At 49.3% G+C, this 18,151-nt stretch overlaps 1 protein-coding gene across 1 annotated transcript in view; it reads left to right on the top strand.

Annotated features, from left to right (window-relative positions):
* CORO1C (coronin 1C) overlaps nt 1-18,151 on the top strand; it is a 53,508-nt gene that overhangs the window by 22,889 nt on the left and 12,468 nt on the right. The window contains exon 2 of the mRNA XM_045296683.1: nt 3,446-3,572. Within this exon, the coding sequence (XP_045152618.1) occupies nt 3,446-3,572 (127 nt within the window). The remainder of the gene's footprint in view (nt 1-3,445; nt 3,573-18,151) is intronic.

Here is an 18,151-nt window from a genome sequence, read left to right as displayed (position 1 = left end):
CTTGTGTTTTCCAGTCTAGCCTGTTGGGGCACCATGCCCTGTCTCCAATGTCCACCCTCATCATTCCCTGGGGATCTTGCTACTCCCCTCCCCTGCTGTTCCGCTGGGTCTCCCTCTATTCTCTGGGAAGAATTGTTTGAGATATTTTGTTTCCTAAATGTTTGGCCAAATTCCCTTGTAAAAGCTTCTGGACCAGTCTAGTGTTTTGTCCTTCAGTGATTGATTCATGGGGAGGCGTGGGTAATCGGTAGACTCATACTATGGGTTTTCTTAATGGTATGGGTCTATTTATTTTCATTCTCTTTTATTATGTGTATTATGTATATTTAAGGCTCCAAATTTTCCTCTGAGATGTGCTTTAGCTGCATACCACAAGATTTGCCGTGTCATGACTTTATTGGTCAATTACAACTTTATGCCTTTGCCCATTATGATTTTTTTTAACCTGGCAATGATTTAATTGTTCCTTCAATTAAAGCACTTTAACACGCTCACATGACTGTGTATCTCAGCATTTCCCAGCTATTTTCTCGTATTTGTTTGCTTCAGTAATGGCTTCTGAGAAGCCTGACCACAGTCAGTTTAAGTTCTCCCTCTTGCAGAAATCTGACTTCCCGCTGTGTTTGCTTTTAAGATTTTCTTCTTGTTTGGAGTGTTGTGAATTTCACAGCAAGGTGAGGAGCTGTGGAGTTATGTTTACCTATACTCTTTGGAACTTGTTCTTGGTGAATTTGAAGGCTTACACTTGAATTTCACCTGAAAATTCTTAGCATTCGACTCTTCCCCTTTGCCATTCTTCCAGGCTCTTGATTTCCTTCTGAAACGCCCATTAAAAATGCATGGCAGACCTCATTCTGACCTCCCTGCCTCGGAATGTTGTAAATTACGAAATGACACATTATACCAACGAACACATCATTCGTGTAGTTTAAATAATAACAATCATGACTATTATTATAAGGCCGTGGACACTTACAGGTCCACCTGCAGCAGCTTGCACGATAGCATGTCACCTGGGATGAGGGCTGTCAGCGTGGCAGGGAAAAGGCCACCCCCCGTGGATTCGTGTGAGGACGCCACCGGAGAATTAGAACAGCCGGCATCGGTGTTCCGTAGCTGTTCTTCATGAAGGAGGGCCCCAACTAGAGATGCAATGTAGGGGGTTCCAGACCTCTAGAATTTGCGAGTGACCTTTCATGATTTCTTTAGGTGTGTGAACAGAACTAGGTTCTTCGTGTTTAGTTCTGTACCGAAGCTCTGGTGCTGCAGTGGTTACACGTGGTGCTGCTGATCTGCAAGGTCAGCAGTTCAAGACCTTTCCTTGGTGGAAAGATGGGGCTTTCTAGTCTCATAAAGAATTACCGTCTCAGAAGCCCGGAAGGGCAATTCCACCCTGCTTGATAGGGTCGCTGTAGTTGGCATGGACTCAATGGCAGTGTGTTGAGTCCTTCACCAGGTTGTCTCCTTCACTCCTTGCAGCTTTGAGGGATTAAATGTTATTGTTGACCTAGGGCAGCGGTTCTCAACCAGTGAGTTGTGACCCTTTTGGGGGTTGAACGACCCTTTCATAGGGGTTGCCCGATTCATAACAGTAGCAAAATGACAGTTATGAAGTAGCAACAAAAATAATTGTATGGTTGGGGGGCGTTACCACAACATGAGGAACCGTATGAAAGGGTCGTGATATTAGGAAGGTTGAGAAACACTGGCCTAGTGGGTTATACATTAAGCTGCTAACCTCAAGGGCAGTGGTTCAAACCTACCAGCCACTTCAAGGGAGAAAGATGGGCCTGTCTACTCCCATAAAGACTGAAAGACTGGAATCCCAGGGGGGAGTTCTCTGCTCTATAGGGTGTCTGTGAGTCAGAATCAACACGATGGCAGTGAGGTTGGTGTTTTTTGGGTTTATTCTGATTTTACTACAAAGAGGTAGTACTGTGGACTGTGCCTCATGGCTACTAAATGGCAGAAGGCTGCTTCTAACCCCCAGAGTCTATGGAATCGTGTTTGTTGTCATTTTCTTTCATGATCTCCTTTTGGATGATCATTTCTAGGGGGTCCAAACTGGGTGTCAGTCATTTTATTTGGACACAGTAGAAGCACATGAAAGAGCCGAGGCTGTACATCTCAAGTTAGAGCTTACCTTTCCCCACAGAAGGTGGGCCCCACCTGTCCCCTCCACTGCTGGCTGAAAGCGCTTCTGTGGCCCCACAGCCCCAGTGGCTGTCCTGCTCTCATTGGTGGCTCAGTCAAGCCCCTCTCGTTTCCCTGGACTCCACGCCCAGCCAGGACGGGGCTGAGCACTCACACCTGTGTCTCCAGCACTCCGCATGGGATCTGGCCCGCAAATAGCGTATACCTAGTGGTATTTCGTGATGGAGTACATGACTAAGTTTTGCTTAGAAGAACCAATAATGATACATTGTGATCACTTTGTATTGGACACTTATAAGTACAGTCTTTGCATGCTTCCTGACTATCATTGTAACACTCACACTGTCATCAAGTCCATCTGACTCGTCGCAACCCTGTAGGCTTCCAAACATGTACCTCTTTGTCCCACAAGGCACTGCCAGGTTGCCTCCGTTTTAATACGCAGAAAAGCTTACTGCTGTCCAGTCGGTTCTGACTCGGAGTAATAACCCTGTACGGCAGAGTAGAACTGCCCCTGTGGGTTTCTGAGACTGTCGCTCTTGATGGTAGTGGAGAGCTTCTTCCTTGGAGGAGTCGGTGGTTTTGAACTGCTCGCCCTGGGGTTATCAGCCCAACTTGTAACCACAATACCACCAGGGCTCTTAGATCCGGTTTATCGTGCATCTAATGTACACTAGTGGAGGCGGCAGTCAAGAAATCAGACTGTGTATTGCGTTACACAAATCTGCACTGTAGCCCTCTTTAATGTGTTAATGAGCAAAGATGTCACTTTGAGGACTAAGGTGCCCCTGACCCGAGTCATGCTAAGTTTAGTCCCCTCCTATGCTTATGGGCAATGAATGAGGAAGACTGGAAAAGAATGGGTGGATTTAATTATGGGACTGGTGAAGAAATTTGAAGGTACAACGGACTGTCAGAAGAACAAACAACAACAACAAATAGTACAGCCAGAAGTGCTAGGCTAGCAAGACGTGTTTACACATACATATTTTCAAGAGACCAGTCCTTGGAGAACGACACCATGCTTGCTTGCAATGTTTACGACATTAATGGCAGGCTTGTATGGAGGGTATGTCAAGAAGCAATAGCTCACATTTTATGTAGTTGTGTAAATAAAGGTTTTTATGGGTCTGTAGCAATACCTTTTGCCTGAACCTATGTGCCTGAACCTAGGTAGTTGAGAGTTTAGTGTGGCAGTAAGAAGGGGAGGAGACATGGGCCTGACATAGCATAGATACTCCTAGATCATCGATGTTACAATAATAATAAATGTGTTTTTCTCTTCTTTCAGACTGGACGCATCGACAAATCCTACCCTACAGTATGTGGCCACACAGGGCCAGTGCTCGACATAGACTGGTGCCCACATAATGACCAGGTCATTGCCAGTGGCTCAGAGGACTGCACGGTCATGGTAAGTTCCCCAGAGGACTGCACCCAACAGAACTCTAGCCTCCCGCTGTCAAGGAGAGAGAGAGATTGTGTGTGTGTGTGTGTGTGTGTGTGTGTGTGTGTGTGTGTTTTGGGAAAGCAGAAAAGCTTATCATTTCTCATCGTTTGTTAGATTATACAAGACTTGGGCCACATTCAAGTTTAACTACAGGGAAGCCTTTATACACCCCTGTATTAAGAGGTTGGCAGTGTCTGTTTTTCCACGTGTGCATGCGCCTATGCGTGTTAGTTGACCACTGGCATCTGGTTTGGGATGAGTTAGAGAAAGAATGCCTTTCCAGTAATTCGGTGACTGCTTGTGCTCACCTGGTTCCCAGAGAAAGGCAGGGATTCCTGTCTGCACAAACTGTCTGCTGCCGGAGCGCTTATGAAACGGGATGGTCCTTGCCCTTAGATCAGCGGTTCTCAGCCTGTGAGTTGTGACCCTTTTGGGGGTCGAACGACCCTTTCCCAGGGGTTGCCCAACTGATAACAGTAACAAAATGACAGTTATGAAGTAGCAACAAAAATAATGTTATGGTTGGGGGTCACTGCCACATGAGGAACCGGATGAAAGGGTCGCGGTGTGAGGAAGGTTGAGAACACTGCCTTAGAGTACATTGGAAAGAGGATTACCTCCATCTCCTTGACCAGCCCAGGAAGGGGCAGTCTCCCCAAGGGCTTCCTAAGTGTTGATGGAGATCTTTGCCAGAGATCACTGTACTGGGGGTGGGTGGGGGGCAGTGGGTGTGTCTTATAGCGACAAGTCATGCCCCTGACTGCCTTGGGGAAGCCCCTCCACCAATACTGTAAGCTCCTGTGTCTAACATAATGCATGTGCCCTAGTCGTGGCCCTGAGCCCACTCGGCGTCCCACTGATGGCTAGGACGGCTTCACTTGCCACCAGCCGTGTTGTCGTGACAGTTTCCTTTGCCCTCCCATGTCCTTTGAAAGCTCCCTGTCTCAACAAGCCCTTAGGCCCCATGATGACCTCGGGCTAATGTCCCCCTCATCCAGTTGATCAGGCACTGTAATTGTCCTCGTCCCGTGTAAGACTTCATAAATATTCTCTTAATGGACTTAATAAATGTTCTCTTAATCAGTAAGACTTTATACATGTTCTTTTTAAAATAAAAAAAGACAGAAAACATTTGGGAGGGCTGGGGAAGTTTCTAATTATGTTAGTGATAGTTCAGTGGGTTTATACATATGTCAAACGTATCGATTTGTATGTTAGATATGTATCGTTTATTGTGTTAAATCACACCAAAATACATCTTGGTTAGGTTAAAAAAATAAAATGGGACAGGTCTTGAGACCTAGTGAGAGTGTTGACAGGGGCCTGTTTCCAAGCTAATGCCAGACGTGTCTTCTGCCCAGAGACCCTGGGGAGCAAAACACTCCTTACACAGCCACATCAATGACAGGATTCAAAGATAAAGTAAATTGTTTGCATACCCTGAAAATACCCTGTTTCTGATTCTCGAAGCATTTCACTCTAGTGAGCTTGGGTGATGCGAAACCAGTTGTGAGTTCCTCCTCCTCGCTTTTAATTTCTTTTATCACTTGTTATTGTTGAAAATATACACAGGCAAACATACACCCAGGCAGGGCCGCAGTTTCTCCATATGGGTTACAGCAACTTTCGTGGTCTTCGACCACTCGCACCCTCCTTTTCTGTTTGCTTCTCTATTAACATGAACCCACACCTTATCTCTGAGTCTGAGCCTCTGTGGATGGCTCTTTCAAAAGGCGCAGCGCTCAAGGCCAGCCGCCTTTAGTAGTTTGAGTGAAGCGACTTACTGTTTGGATCTCACAGAAGTCGTCTCAGGGGTTCCGCCAGCCTCGGTGACCCCGTAAAGTCTGGATACTATAAGGATTTGAAATTCAAGTCTGCATGTTCTGCTTCCTTGTCCTCGACTAGGAACCCTGTTGGTGGAATGGGTTATGCATTGGAGTGCTAATCAAAAGGCCAGCAGTTTGAAACCACGAACTGCCCCGAAAGAAAAAGATGCGACTTCCTACTGCGGGAAACATTTAGTCTTAGAAACCCACAGAGGTAGTTTTCTGCTCTGCTCTGAAGGGTCGCTATGAGTCAGAATCTATTCAACGACAGTGCGTTTTGGAGTTTTGTCCTTGACCAGGTTTTTGGCATCCAAGTGTGGATCACGTTTTAACCGCGGTCCAGACAGTGTTGCAAAGCTGGGGATACGCTTTGACAGGCAGCTCTGCTGTCCCCCAAGGAAATGGGCAGGAGGGTCGTCCCTCATTAAGTTGCCAGGTCAGGTGGAGAATTTTAAGAATCATGTTGTTATTGGGTTCTCCAATTTTGTATGTGTGCTGCCGAAGCGAGCACTGTTATTGGGTTCTTTTACAGCTTTTATCACAATACATCCAATCAAGCACATTTGAACATTTGTTGCCATCATCCTTTTCTTTCTTTTTAAAAATCATTTTATTGGGGGCTTGTACAACTCTTATCACAATCCATCCATCCATCCATTGTGTCAAGCACATTTGTACATTTGTTGACATCATCATTCTCAAAGCATTTTCTTTCTACTTGAGCCCTTGGTATCAGCTCCTTTTTGACCTCCCTCCCTCTGCCACTCTTTCCTCCTTATAAATCCTTGATAAATTATAGATTATTATTATTTTCATAGAAGAGCGATGGTTTTTTTTCTCCTACATTTTCCCTGGGCTGAACCGGACCTGACAGCCCTGTTTGGAGAGCTTTATTAATGAAAATTGTTCCACATAAATGCACAGTAATTCCCACATTGCCTCGTTGAAAGATTCATTTCCCTTTCCACATGAAATTCTGGCTAAGAGGCTTGTCCTGTGATCTTATTTTGGCAGCCGAAGTACCTGCAAGAGAGGCACACACTGCTGCTCAGAAGAACTGTTCTGTGTAATGCACCTGCAGGGATGACTGTTGTAATGGCCGCCGTTCACAGCTGGCTGAGGGAAAGCGCATTATCTAAGTATCAGTGACCTGGGAGCCTCAGCCTCTGGTGAAGAAGCAGCTGTGTTGTAAGCAGCAAGAAGAACGCTTGCTATCTTGGGCTTCAGCATTACTAGCTGCAGTGTGTCCAAAACAGTTCAAAGCCAAGGCCATGCCTAGGGAAAGAGATGAGGCTGTTTACTGCTGTGAACTGCTGCTACCTCGGAAAACCGCAGGGGCCATTCTACCCTGCCCTATGGAGTCACTTTGAGTCCGTTGAGTTTGGAATTTGGTCCAGTTGGGTGTAAATACTAGACTTTTGTTAGATTATCTGCTTGCTTTGTGTTCTTAGGGGAGGATTTGGGGAGAGCTCAAACCTATCCTGCCAGTGAGGTCACTGTTTTCCCAGAATCCCCTCAGGCTGTCCCTTGGTTGGCATTGTCAGGGTGAACATGTGTAAGGGAAGCACAGCAGTGGGACCAAGGCTTCTAGTTTAAAGAAACCAACAGACCCCAACTCTTCAGTGTGACGTCCCCTGTGAACCCACTCCTCGTGGCAGAGCGACCCTCAGATCATGGACTGTTGGTAGCACTGGGGTCGATAGAGGAAGCTTTTCTGGTTTAGCAGTGGAAATGAAATGCCACAGGAATACAGGCTCTTCTCCTGTGCTAACTCACCATCCACTTGGCTCTGGTGAAGGTGTGATCTGGGGACCAACCCTGGTTGGTGGGTGGTTGACTTGTAACAGAACAACTGTAGTGTCCCATGCCTTGGTCGGTGGTTAGTAACCCTTGGGTGACAAAAGGTAGATAAATGTCACAAGGCCTTGTTGTCATACAGAATGAGACCCAGGGCTCTGAGCACTTCAACCACTGAAACGTGCTTAGCCTCAATGGCCTAGCTTAAGATGGTGGAGGTGAAATGATAATAATATCTATTGTGAGGATCGAAAAACTGGGGAAAAAAAGAAAAACAAAAAGACTCACCATCATTGAGTTGACAGTGGGACAGGGTAGAACTGCTCCTATGAGTTTTTGAGACTGTAACTCTTTACAGGAGTAGAAAGCCTCTTCTTTCTTCCACAGAGCGGCTCATGGTTTTGAACTGCTGACCTTGCAGTTAGCAGCCCAACACTATATGGGCCCGATAAATAGACAAGGAGTGGCTATGTTGTTTGTAATGAGTTTCGATATGTACTGATAGCAGATTCATAACAGTAGGCAGACCTCAGCAGGAAAATACACTAGAATCAGTTTATCAAGTGAACGATGAAAGGATGAAAGTAATTTTTAAATCTAGTTTCTGCCTCACTTTTTAACATCAAAAAGGACTTTACTTCTGAGAAGGCACCCTGGTGGCGATGTCGGAGGAGCAAACATTGGAAGACTATCTGCCAGGTTGGCAGTTCAAACCCACTAGTTGCTCCTCTGAGGAAAGATGAGACTCACTGCTCCTGGCCAGATTCACAGCCCCAGGGGCCGACTGGATGGCAGTGGGTTAGTTCTGGGAGCCTCAGTTTCCTTGTGTGAGACTGGAGGACAGCAGTTTCCGCTCTGCCTCCTCTCTACACTTTCTCAGAGCCTTTCCAAGCCCTGCTGTGTGGCGTTGTGGGGAGCGTTGATCAGGTGATAGCGATGTTACTTGGTTGCAGTCTGAGCTCAGAGCTGCCCTCTTTGTGGTGCGCGTCTTCACCTGAACGTAAACCCCGTCGGTGTAGTGGGCCTTTCTGCCTCCACCTTTTGAAGCAGTGCTTGGCCCCAGTAAACAGCAGCTCTGTAAACCTTCCTGGCCAGAAACTAGACTTTGCCTCCTGGGTGTTCCAAACAGTATCTGTTTCCAACAGTATCTTCTAGAAACTTTCCTAAGATTGTAGCAACTGAGAGTATTTTACTTGGGAACATTTTAGCTCTAAGGAAGACAATAGTGCTTTAAAACCCGTTTTTACTGTAATTTGCTTAAAATATTGATCTGTTTCTGTGTGTACAAGTCCTCAGCCCACTGCTATAGGAACTGTTCCAGAGGGTGTCTGCGGCTGTGTAAATCCTTTATTTCTGGGAGCACAAAGCCTCATCTTCCTCCCCTGGACTGGCTGGTGGGTTTGAACTGCCAGCCTTGTGGTTTGCAACCCACTGTTTAATACACTCGGCCAGCAGGGGTCTGCATGTAGTGCTAGTGTAGGGCTTGCTTCTTCCTTCGTTCCAGTCAAGGAGACTGAGCAGCCACGTCTGGACATTGCAGTCTTCTTTGTCTCCAGCCCTGTGCTCTGAGGGAAACCCTGGTGGCGTGGCTGTCTACGAATCACACGGTCAGGAGTTTGACCCCACCAGCTGCTCCTTGGGAAAAAGATGAGGTTCTCTGTCCCGTAAAGACTGACAGCCTCAGAAACTCATGGGGTTTCTGTTCTACAGGCCGCTACAAGTTGGGATTGACTCTGTGGCAGTTAGTTTGGATGTGCTCTGAATGGTCCCATCTGAGTTCAGACGGGAAGGTTTTTCTTCTCACATACTTCCTGCCCCGCAGATATCAGCACCAAGAAACGTCCCGCGCTTGCTTTATAGATGTTTGCCTCCATTGTCAGTGCACCTTCACACAGTTTAGCCTGAACTGGAAAGGGAGGTGAGGCCGTGGTCCATGCCGAGCCTTTCTTGCCCTCTCAGGCATCCCGCAGGGCTGCCAGTGCATTCCACTTACACAGATTACAGCGGGGCCATTTTCCCGGGACTCTACAGCCCTAGCTAATCAAAACCCAGCACTCCGTTCTGTGATTTCCCCAAACCGAACCTTGCCCCAGTGTCATGGCTCACTGAGCGTGGCTCACTCTCTGCCCACTCACGACGCAGGCTTCTGTGTCACTGCCACCTCGTCCCGTCCCGGAAGCTCGGCCACCCTTTGTTTTTCCTTTGTGGTAGGTTTCCCCGGCACATATTAAAGACATGCCCTTTCGAGGGAGGCTAGCTTCTCTGATGGCTGTCACTCAAGTGCCCAGCCAGTGGCAAGTTTCTGAGGAAAAGGCAGGAGCCGTGTCTGGAAACCCCTTGTGTACCCTTTGAAATGGCCCCCCGCTGGAAAAATAAAAGCATCCGACTCACTCCTCACCTTTTTAATCTGGTGCTTCCTCATGGGAACAGTTCATCAAAGCGCTTCCAGTTCCCGTTTCCTCCCTGGAACCGCACCTGTGGAAGGGTGCCGGAAATAACAGGTGTTCAGACCATGTGCGCAGAGCTGGTTTTGCGTGGGGCTGTTTTCCCCGGAACCCCCGCGGGGCTTTCGCCGAGGGCGTCGTGCTGTCATCCGGGAGCACGGGGACTATGGGCAGATTGCTCTCAAGACAAAACAAGACCAAACACTGCCATCGCGATGCGTGGCCTCCAGAGAAAATGCCGGAGACACAGCATTTTGTTTTTTTTAATTCCCCTTAAGTGGAGGGTGAGGTGGGGGGTTTGGGGGATAAGTTGCTGTGCCCCCGCACTGAGATGCCATTCCGGGGCTGGTTGGGGTGAGTGCCAGATGGTAGCCATGGGGAGCTGAGCTGACAGGCCGCCCCGGGCTGGCTGGCTTAGTGTAAACTAGATAGTCACAGACAGGATACCTGAGATGCACTGCAGTGCTGTCTTCCTCTGAAGGCGAGAGTTAGTCCAGGGAACCCTGATGTTCAGACCTAATGAACCCACCCAGCGAGTCTGCTGTAGTCGGAGGCAGAGCAGCCAGGAACGCAGTGGATACTCCTTTTAAAAAATCTCCTAAAACCATTTGAAGGGCTCAGTGGGGCAAGGCTGTATGCCATCTTATAGACTGAGGGACATTTGCTGTAGGTCAGGCACCTGGTGGGGAGCCAGGCCAGACCCAGCTCTGTCCCCACCCTGCAGAGCCCGTGCCGTCTTCCTCCTCAACAGCAGGTGAGGGTAGCATGGCACAGCCGGGCATGCAGAGTGCCGGAGTAGTTGAGATCTGCTCATCTGACTGGAGGACAGACACAGCTCCAGCTTGTGCTGTTGCCAGGGGTTTTGTTCTAGGGCAGTGGTTCTCAACCTGTGGGTCATGACCCCCTTGGGAGGGGTGTGTGTCAAACGACCGTTTCACAGGGGTCACCCGATTCATCACAGTAACAAAATGACAGTGATGAAGTAGCAATGAAAATCATGTTCTGGTTGGGGGGTCACGACCACATGAGGAACTGTATGAAAGGGTCGCGACGTTAAGAAGGTGGAGAAACCGCTGAAGCTAGGGGGAAAGAAAGACCCCAAGTCAAACACAGTGTATGTTGTTGTTAGTGCCATTGAGTCACAGCGACCTGCACCGCCCTCACAATTGTGACGTGTGAGCTCATGGTGGCAGCCACTGCCTCACTCCACTTCCTTGAAGGTGAGGCCCTTCCTCTTTTTCACTGATGGATGTTTGACAAAGCATGGTGCTCGTTTCCAGGTGATCACATGTCTAACGTGTGTGCAGAACCCAAGTCCAAAGCCACTGCTGTTGAGTCGATTCCAACTCATAGCAACCCTGTGTGGGGTCTCTGAGGCTGTAAGTGTTTGCGGGAGAAACCATCTTTCTCCCATGGAGTGGCTGTTGGTTTGAAATGCCCACCTTGCAGTTCACAGTCCACATTTACCCAATAGCTCAACGCTTTATGAAGTTTAAAGCAAAGCCAAAACAAAGCAGTCAGAAATGAATCACCCCAACTGGGAAGACCACAGAGCTAATTATATGGAACTTGAGAACAAAGGACATTTCGCAAAGTCGTGATTGGCAGCACATCAACTCATCACTGTCACAGGCAGGCTGAGGGGAAGTGGGAAAGGGACCGTGAATGGGAAACGTACCACGCAGCATTCTCAGGGAAGCCGACAGGATTGGTTCTGGGGCCCCCAGACCACCTTGTTTGGGGTATGACTCAGGACCGTGTGGCTCTGGTAGTCCATTTCCCATCAGAGGCATGCCCAGACAAACCCCTGAGGCTGAGCCGGCCCTTTTATGTTAAAACTTACATTTTGGAGCCATGAGGTTCGCCAAGGCCATGGCTTATAGTGGAAGCCCTCAATGCATTTGTGAGTCTCCACATGGGTTCGGCCTCCGTTGAATTCCCTCTGACCATCACCCAGCAGTGTGCATAGCCTTGCTCTCAGGCTGAGTGCACGAGAGAGTGGATTACCGCCACTCTCCTGGCTGTGCCCTTCATGGGAATTGGGGTGCTAGAGTCAGAGGGCCCTGGGGCACTCTTGTAAGCTCTGCTGTCTAACAATGTCTGTGCCCCAATCCTGGGCTCGGTTTCCCTTTCGCAGCCTCACCTGTAACTGTGATGTATTGATCTGCTGCCACCATGTTGTTGTGAGTTTCCTCTGCCCTCCATGTCCCATTTAAGGAGCCGAATTTCTGGAAATCTCTGGATGCCGTATGACCTCTCGTGCTAATGGGCTCCCTCATCCAGAACATGTGTCTGTCTCCGTCTTGACTTCCTGTTTAAAACTTCATAAACGTTTTTTCTTAAATTGCCTTCTGAATTTGGGGTCTCTGGTCCCCTGAAACACCTGAAGGCAGATCTTTTTACATTGCTGGTTAATGTCTGAAAGAACGAACGAAAACCACACTCACAGCCTCTGAGTCAGTGCCTACTCAGAGCAACCCGGCAGGAGAGGGCAGAGCTACCCCGTGAGTTTGAGACGTACCCTTTACTGCAACAGAAAGCCCATCTTTCTCTCCTGAAGTAGCTGGTGGTTTTGAACTGCTGACCTGATGGTAAGCAGCCCAACTAGCTAACTACTAGCCTAACTACTGTGCCCCCGGAGCTCATAGGTCTCCCCCATGAATTACAGCTTCTGCAAACCTAGTACTTAGCTGTGGACTCTAAGGGTCGCAGATGAGGAAACAGGTGCCCAGGAGTGAATTCCTCCCAACGGTAACCTGCTCAGTGAGTGACCAGCTCGAAAAGGCACCGGGTGTTCTGACATCCGGGCAGCATCCTTCCCACCACACTGGACGCGCACCTGAAGACTCAGCATGCACCAGGTGGTGCTTCTGCCCCTCTTTTTGCCTGCTTTGGGAGACGCTCAGCCTCTCCCATTAAAAAAAGTGGGGGCTGTTAGCTGGAGGCCACAGGCACCAGCCAGGGGGTTGGGGGGGGTGCTCACTGCTGTGGAAGGTGCCACCCTGGGTGACCACTTGTGTTACCAAGCAAGGTCGGAGTTCCGCTGTCTTCTCAGTTTCACGTCACAGACTCTCCCAGTCACTTCCATTCCTCCCCTAAGCCCTCGACTTGAAGAACCAGGTGCCCTTCCCTCGTTAGCCCCGAGGTGGACCTCTTTGGGCACAAGTATGGCCAGGGACTTCATGAGCCCCTGCCGTATGCCTAGGCTTATTCTAAGTGTGTGACCTTTCACAGTCATTCTCAAAACAACCAGCTGAGCTTCCTCGGTCCCCGTTCTACAGTGAGGAAACCAGGCTCAGAAAGGCGGAGTCCTGCCCCCACAGTCGCACAGCTGGTAGAGGACAGAACCAGGACTTGGGCCTGCGCAGTTTGGCTGAAGCGTTTGCTCTTCCTGGCTGCGCTGCACACCCTCTCTCTCTCTGCCTGTGGGGCACTCTCTACAGGCCAGGCCCGGTGTTTTCCTCCCTGCACAGCACCGCTGTCCACCCAGAGTCTGTTCTAGAACTGCACAGCCCTCTCCTTGTACTGGCAGTGTCTGCTTCCCAGTCTAGCGGAAGAGGCCCTTCCTCCTGTTAGAGTGGACACTGCGCTCCCGAGACCCGGGCCTTTCTGCCCATCGCCTCCATGGCCTGCCCGTGGCTCTGCAGTAGAGGCTGTGAGATCATGAGGTGGCCGAGGTGCCTGCATCCCAGGAGCTGTGGAGTCAGCCAGGAGCAAAGTAAAGAAGAAGCGGAGAGTTTTCCTGGTTTCAAAAATGGTCGAAATGCCTGTTCTACCTCATTACCATTTCCTCCCAGCCCAAAGGCTAGTTGGATGGAGGAGAAGCCAGAGAAAGGAAATGGTGCTGTCCCCAGAAGGAACACTGTGTTATTGCTTGTATTTGAGGCTGGAACTGGGATGTAATGGCTGCTTCCCCTCTCTCCACACCTCATTAGGAATTTAGTGAATCAGCGGTTTCTCACCATCAGAGGTAGGCTCAAACCAAGTCAAACCAAACCTTTGCCCCCAAGTTATTCCTGCTCATGAGACCCTATGGGGCAGCGCAGAACTGTGACTCATGTGGGACTCTGACTGCCACGTCTTTCTTCTACAGAGCTGCTGGTGGGTTTGAACCACTGACCTCATGTTTAGCAGCCAAACACTTAACCACGGAGCCACCAGGGCTCCTCCTCTGCAAGTTAGTGACCGACAAAATGGAAACCAACTGCCCTTGTTTAAAAGGAGCGCTGATGGCGCAGTGGGTTATGCATTGGACTGTTGAACACAAGGTCAGCAGTTCGAATCCACCAACTGCTCCTTGAGAAAAAGATGAGTCTGCTCCCATAAAGATTGACAGCCTCAGAAACCCTATGGGATAGTTGTACTCTGCCCTTACAGGGTCTCTGTGAGTCAGAATCTTGTCAGTGGCAGTGGGTTTGTTTTGTTTGTGTTTGTGGTGCCATCTGGTGATGCTAGGGGGTATTACAACTTCAGTTCTAATTGATTTTGCAAAATGCATTTCCTGTTAGGCACCAAAACCTCATTTCATAACCGTTCCTCCACTGACTTCATGCTTTGATCAATTTCCTGTCACTGTTTTTGTTTTCATCCCGTTCAGTTTCAATCCTGCTTGTATATTCAGGTGCTGCTGTTGGGTACCAACTGAACAGAGCACCGTTGGGCCCTGCACAAGCCCCATAGTCCTTGTCATGCTTGAGTCCATTGTTGCAGCCGCGGTCAGTCCACCTCCTTGAGGGTGACGGCCTTCCTCTTTCATGCTGACCCTCTGCTTTCCCAAGAAATGCTCAACCGCCATCGAGTTGATTCCAGTTCCTAGGGACCCAGTGCAGGATTTCCTCCCCTGGTGGGCTCCAGCCACGGATCATGCAGCTAGCAGCCCACGCCCTAACCCCCAGGCCACCAAACAAACCCACTGCCATCAGAATCAACTCACACTGACCCTGCAGGACAGAGTAGAGCTGCCCCTTTGGGTTTCTGAGACTGTACATCTTTACAGAAGCACACCATCTCACCTTTTCTCCCGAGGAGCAGCTGTTGGGTTTGAACTGCTGACCTTGTGTTTAGCAGTCGAGGCGTAACCCACGAATCCACCTAGTAGGTAACAAGCATATTGTTATCGTTTGGTGCTGTTGGGTGGATTCCTGCTCCTGACGACTCTTGTGTGACAGAATGAAGCACCTCTTGGTCGTGGCCATCGTCAGCTGTTCTTGATGCAGTCGCTGTGCCGATTCATCTCCCTGAGGGCCTTGCTCTTTTCCTTGCCCCCTCTGTTGACAAGCATGACATCCTTCTCCAGGGACCGGCCTCCCTGACAGCATGTCCAAAGTACGTGAGACAAAAATCTTGCCATCCTTCCCTATAAGGAGCATTCTGGTGCCATAATGCAAATGCATCAATTTTGTGGTCTTCCTTATTCATTGTCCAACTTCCATGTGCATATGAAGCAATTGAAAATACCATGGCTTGGGTCAGGTGCCCCCTAGTCCTCAAAGTGACATCCTTGCTTGTCAACACTCTAAATAGGTCTCGTGCAGCAGACTGACCCCATGCAACACCGGTTCAGTTCAGAGCTAACCCCAGCTCCTCCTGTGTCTGTCTAAGCAAAGGCATGGATCACGCTGTGTGGGAAGCAGCTATCTGCCCTCTCCCAGTGCCCAGCAAAAAGCTGTGCCCCGGGAGGAGGAGCGACAGGCAGAGGCAGGAGCAGCTCTCTGCCATCTGCTGGGTCACACTTGCCTTGTTCAAAATGTGCCAAGTGTTGAGAGGCTCTGGGGAGTCCAGAGATGGCCTCAACGTGGGACCCTCGGGCAGGGGTGGTTTGGCCACGATACACACCAGGAGTGTATTTAGCTGTCAGCATAAGCCACCGCTCTGTTCCCGCCTGTCCCCACTCCAGCACGGCTCTGCTTGTACTCCCCTTCCTTGCAGGACCACACGGCTCAGCTGGGCCCGGGGCACTCATCTGATCCAGATCTCTGCTTCCCCGTGAGTGGCAAAAATACCTTGTGTGACTCCTCTGTAAAATTCCCCCATAGGAAAATCCTGCTGCTCACTTGTTCCACTGGCAGCCATGCCGTTTCGCCGGCACGCTCTTGACTCATTTGTTCATAGACTGGTTGCTCAACAGCTTCTGGGATGATCGTTATTAATTGTAACTGTCACGTTTAAGAAGATAAACATTTTCCACTTTTTACAAAACCCGTTGCTAAGCAAGCTCAAAGCTGCCGTGTTCCTTTCCCCGTGCTGACTTTGGCTCTCCTCCTCCCCTGCTGTCGGCTTTGCCTGTTTCCAGTTGGTGAACTGTCTGTGTTGTTCAGTGTCCGGCCCGGACCGGTATTGTGGTGGTTATGCATTGGGCTGCGATCCGCATGGTCAGCAGTTCGAAACCACCATCCCTGCACTTGAAGACTATCTTTATTAGCTCAGAAAGAAACTTCTCAGACTTTAGCTGTCAGCCCACCGCCCTAGGCCCTGGCCCCAAGCAACCACTAACCTGCTTTTCTGTGTTGGTCTGTCCGTTGGGAAACATTTCACATAAACACAGCCATATACTCTGTGCTCCATAGCTGCACTCCAGCCCTGGTGGTGCGGTGGGTTAAATGCTGGCTGGCCAGAGAGAGAGAGGTCGGTGATTTGAGCCCACCAGCGGCTTGAGGCAGAAAAAGACGAGACAGCCCGCTTTTATTAAGACTCTCAACCTTGGAGACGCTGAAGCAGTGCGATGCTGTCTCACAGGGTCACTGAATGGGAATCCACAAGACAGCTGAGGGTTTGAGATCGGTGCTTCATTCACGTTTATGACGGAATGAGCTTCCCTTGTGTGGCCACACCCACTTAATTTAGGCAGTCATCAGTCGGTGGGCACCTGGGGAGCGGTTCCTTCTGAATGATATTGGCTGAAAACGGTGTTCGTGTTTTTGTGTGGATGTTCCGTATTTTCATTTCTCTTGAGTGTACACCAAGCGTGGAACCGCCAGGGAGTAAGATAGTCCAAGGCTCATCCTTGCTCTTCCCATCGGACCAGCAGAAAGTTCTGGTTTCTCCACCTCTTCACCAACTCTTGGCTGTGGCCATCCCAGTGGGTGTGAGGTGACACGTTCCCATGGTTTCGATTTGCATTTCCCTGACGGCTGATGGCGGTTGGCGTCTTGTGTGTGGACTGGCCGTGTGCCTGTCTTTCTTGAAGACCCGACTGTTCGAATCCTCAGCTCATTTGTCCTTTCATGGTTGAGTTATAGGAGTACCTTATGTATTATTTTAAATACAAGCTACTAATCAGATTTGTAATTTGCAGATATTTTCAGCCGATCTGTCTTTACATTGTCTTGTGTAGTGTCTTTTGAAATACAAGTTGCTTTTCTGATGAGCTTCCATGTGCCTCCCCCCGTTTCTCTCTTTCGCTATGAAGGCATTAAGTATTGTTTTCATCTTCCAAATGTAAATTGCATTGCAGCAAATGCCACATTTAAAATACAGCATTGGAGCGCTCCCACTGTGCGCTGCCTTGAGGATCCTGACTTAAAGGTCTTCAGCCCCCCTCTCCTTGCTGTGGCCCTTCCATCATCCTGGGGGTGCTTCATGATTTGATGGCTCTTAATGGAGGGTTCTGAACGGAACAGAATTTAAAACACAGTCCTCACCGATAGTCAGTCAAAAGCTGAGGGGGGAGTGTTTTGTAGACGCTATTTTGTTTTTAAAATTTGTGAACTGGGTGCAGGTTTACAGGAGAGCCCATGGGTTTCCATTCAGTAGTTGACACCCATTTTGTGTCCTCTCATCCAGTGGGGCCCCTCCATGTGACCTCACTCCCCGGCTCCCTGTGTTTCCTGTCTCCATCCCTCCCTCAGCGCGAACCCCCCAGAACAAACGCTGCCCTTGGGACCTACAGTGGTTGGTGATGCTAAGCCGTGTATATCTCACCAGCGATGTTGCTCCCCTACCAGACCTGTCTGTTGCTTGGCTGAAATGTGAGCCAGTGGGTGAGCTCAGGTCCAGATCTGAAGGGTGCCTGGAGCCACAGTTTCAGGAGTTTCACCAGACTATCCAATTAGTAAGCCTGGTCTCGTTTCTATCATTGTGAGTTTGGTTTCGCATTTTTTTCCTCTTCTCTCTAGGACCGACTAGTGGGGTCCTTTTCAGAAGAGCTGGTTATGAAGCCCCGCCTAGTTCTGGTGTCTGCGTTGTAGAGATAGATGTTTGGGTGGCCCGTTAGTCCACTGGACTACTTGTTTCCCCGTGAATTTCGATTTTCATCACTCTTCTTATTGGGGAGAGACCCATAGTGGCCCCTCAAATGGCCAGTCATACACCTTTAAGGCCCCAGTTGTTTGGACCCTATCGATGTTCTCATTTTCAATGTTCCCCTAAATGTAAAAGTAACTGAGTTAGTTAATTGTGCCAACCTGGCCGGTAATCACATGTGGGGCTAATTGAAAGGCGGAGGGATAAATGGGTGGTGAGCCTCGCCTTTCTAGTTCTCG

This window comes from Echinops telfairi, unplaced genomic scaffold, assembly GCF_000313985.2.
Source record: "Echinops telfairi isolate 266 unplaced genomic scaffold, ASM31398v2 ScPeMD7_7412;HRSCAF=8450, whole genome shotgun sequence".
Lineage (NCBI taxonomy): Eukaryota > Metazoa > Chordata > Mammalia > Afrosoricida > Tenrecidae > Echinops > Echinops telfairi.
This window is presented reverse-complemented; position numbering and strand designations above follow the sequence as displayed.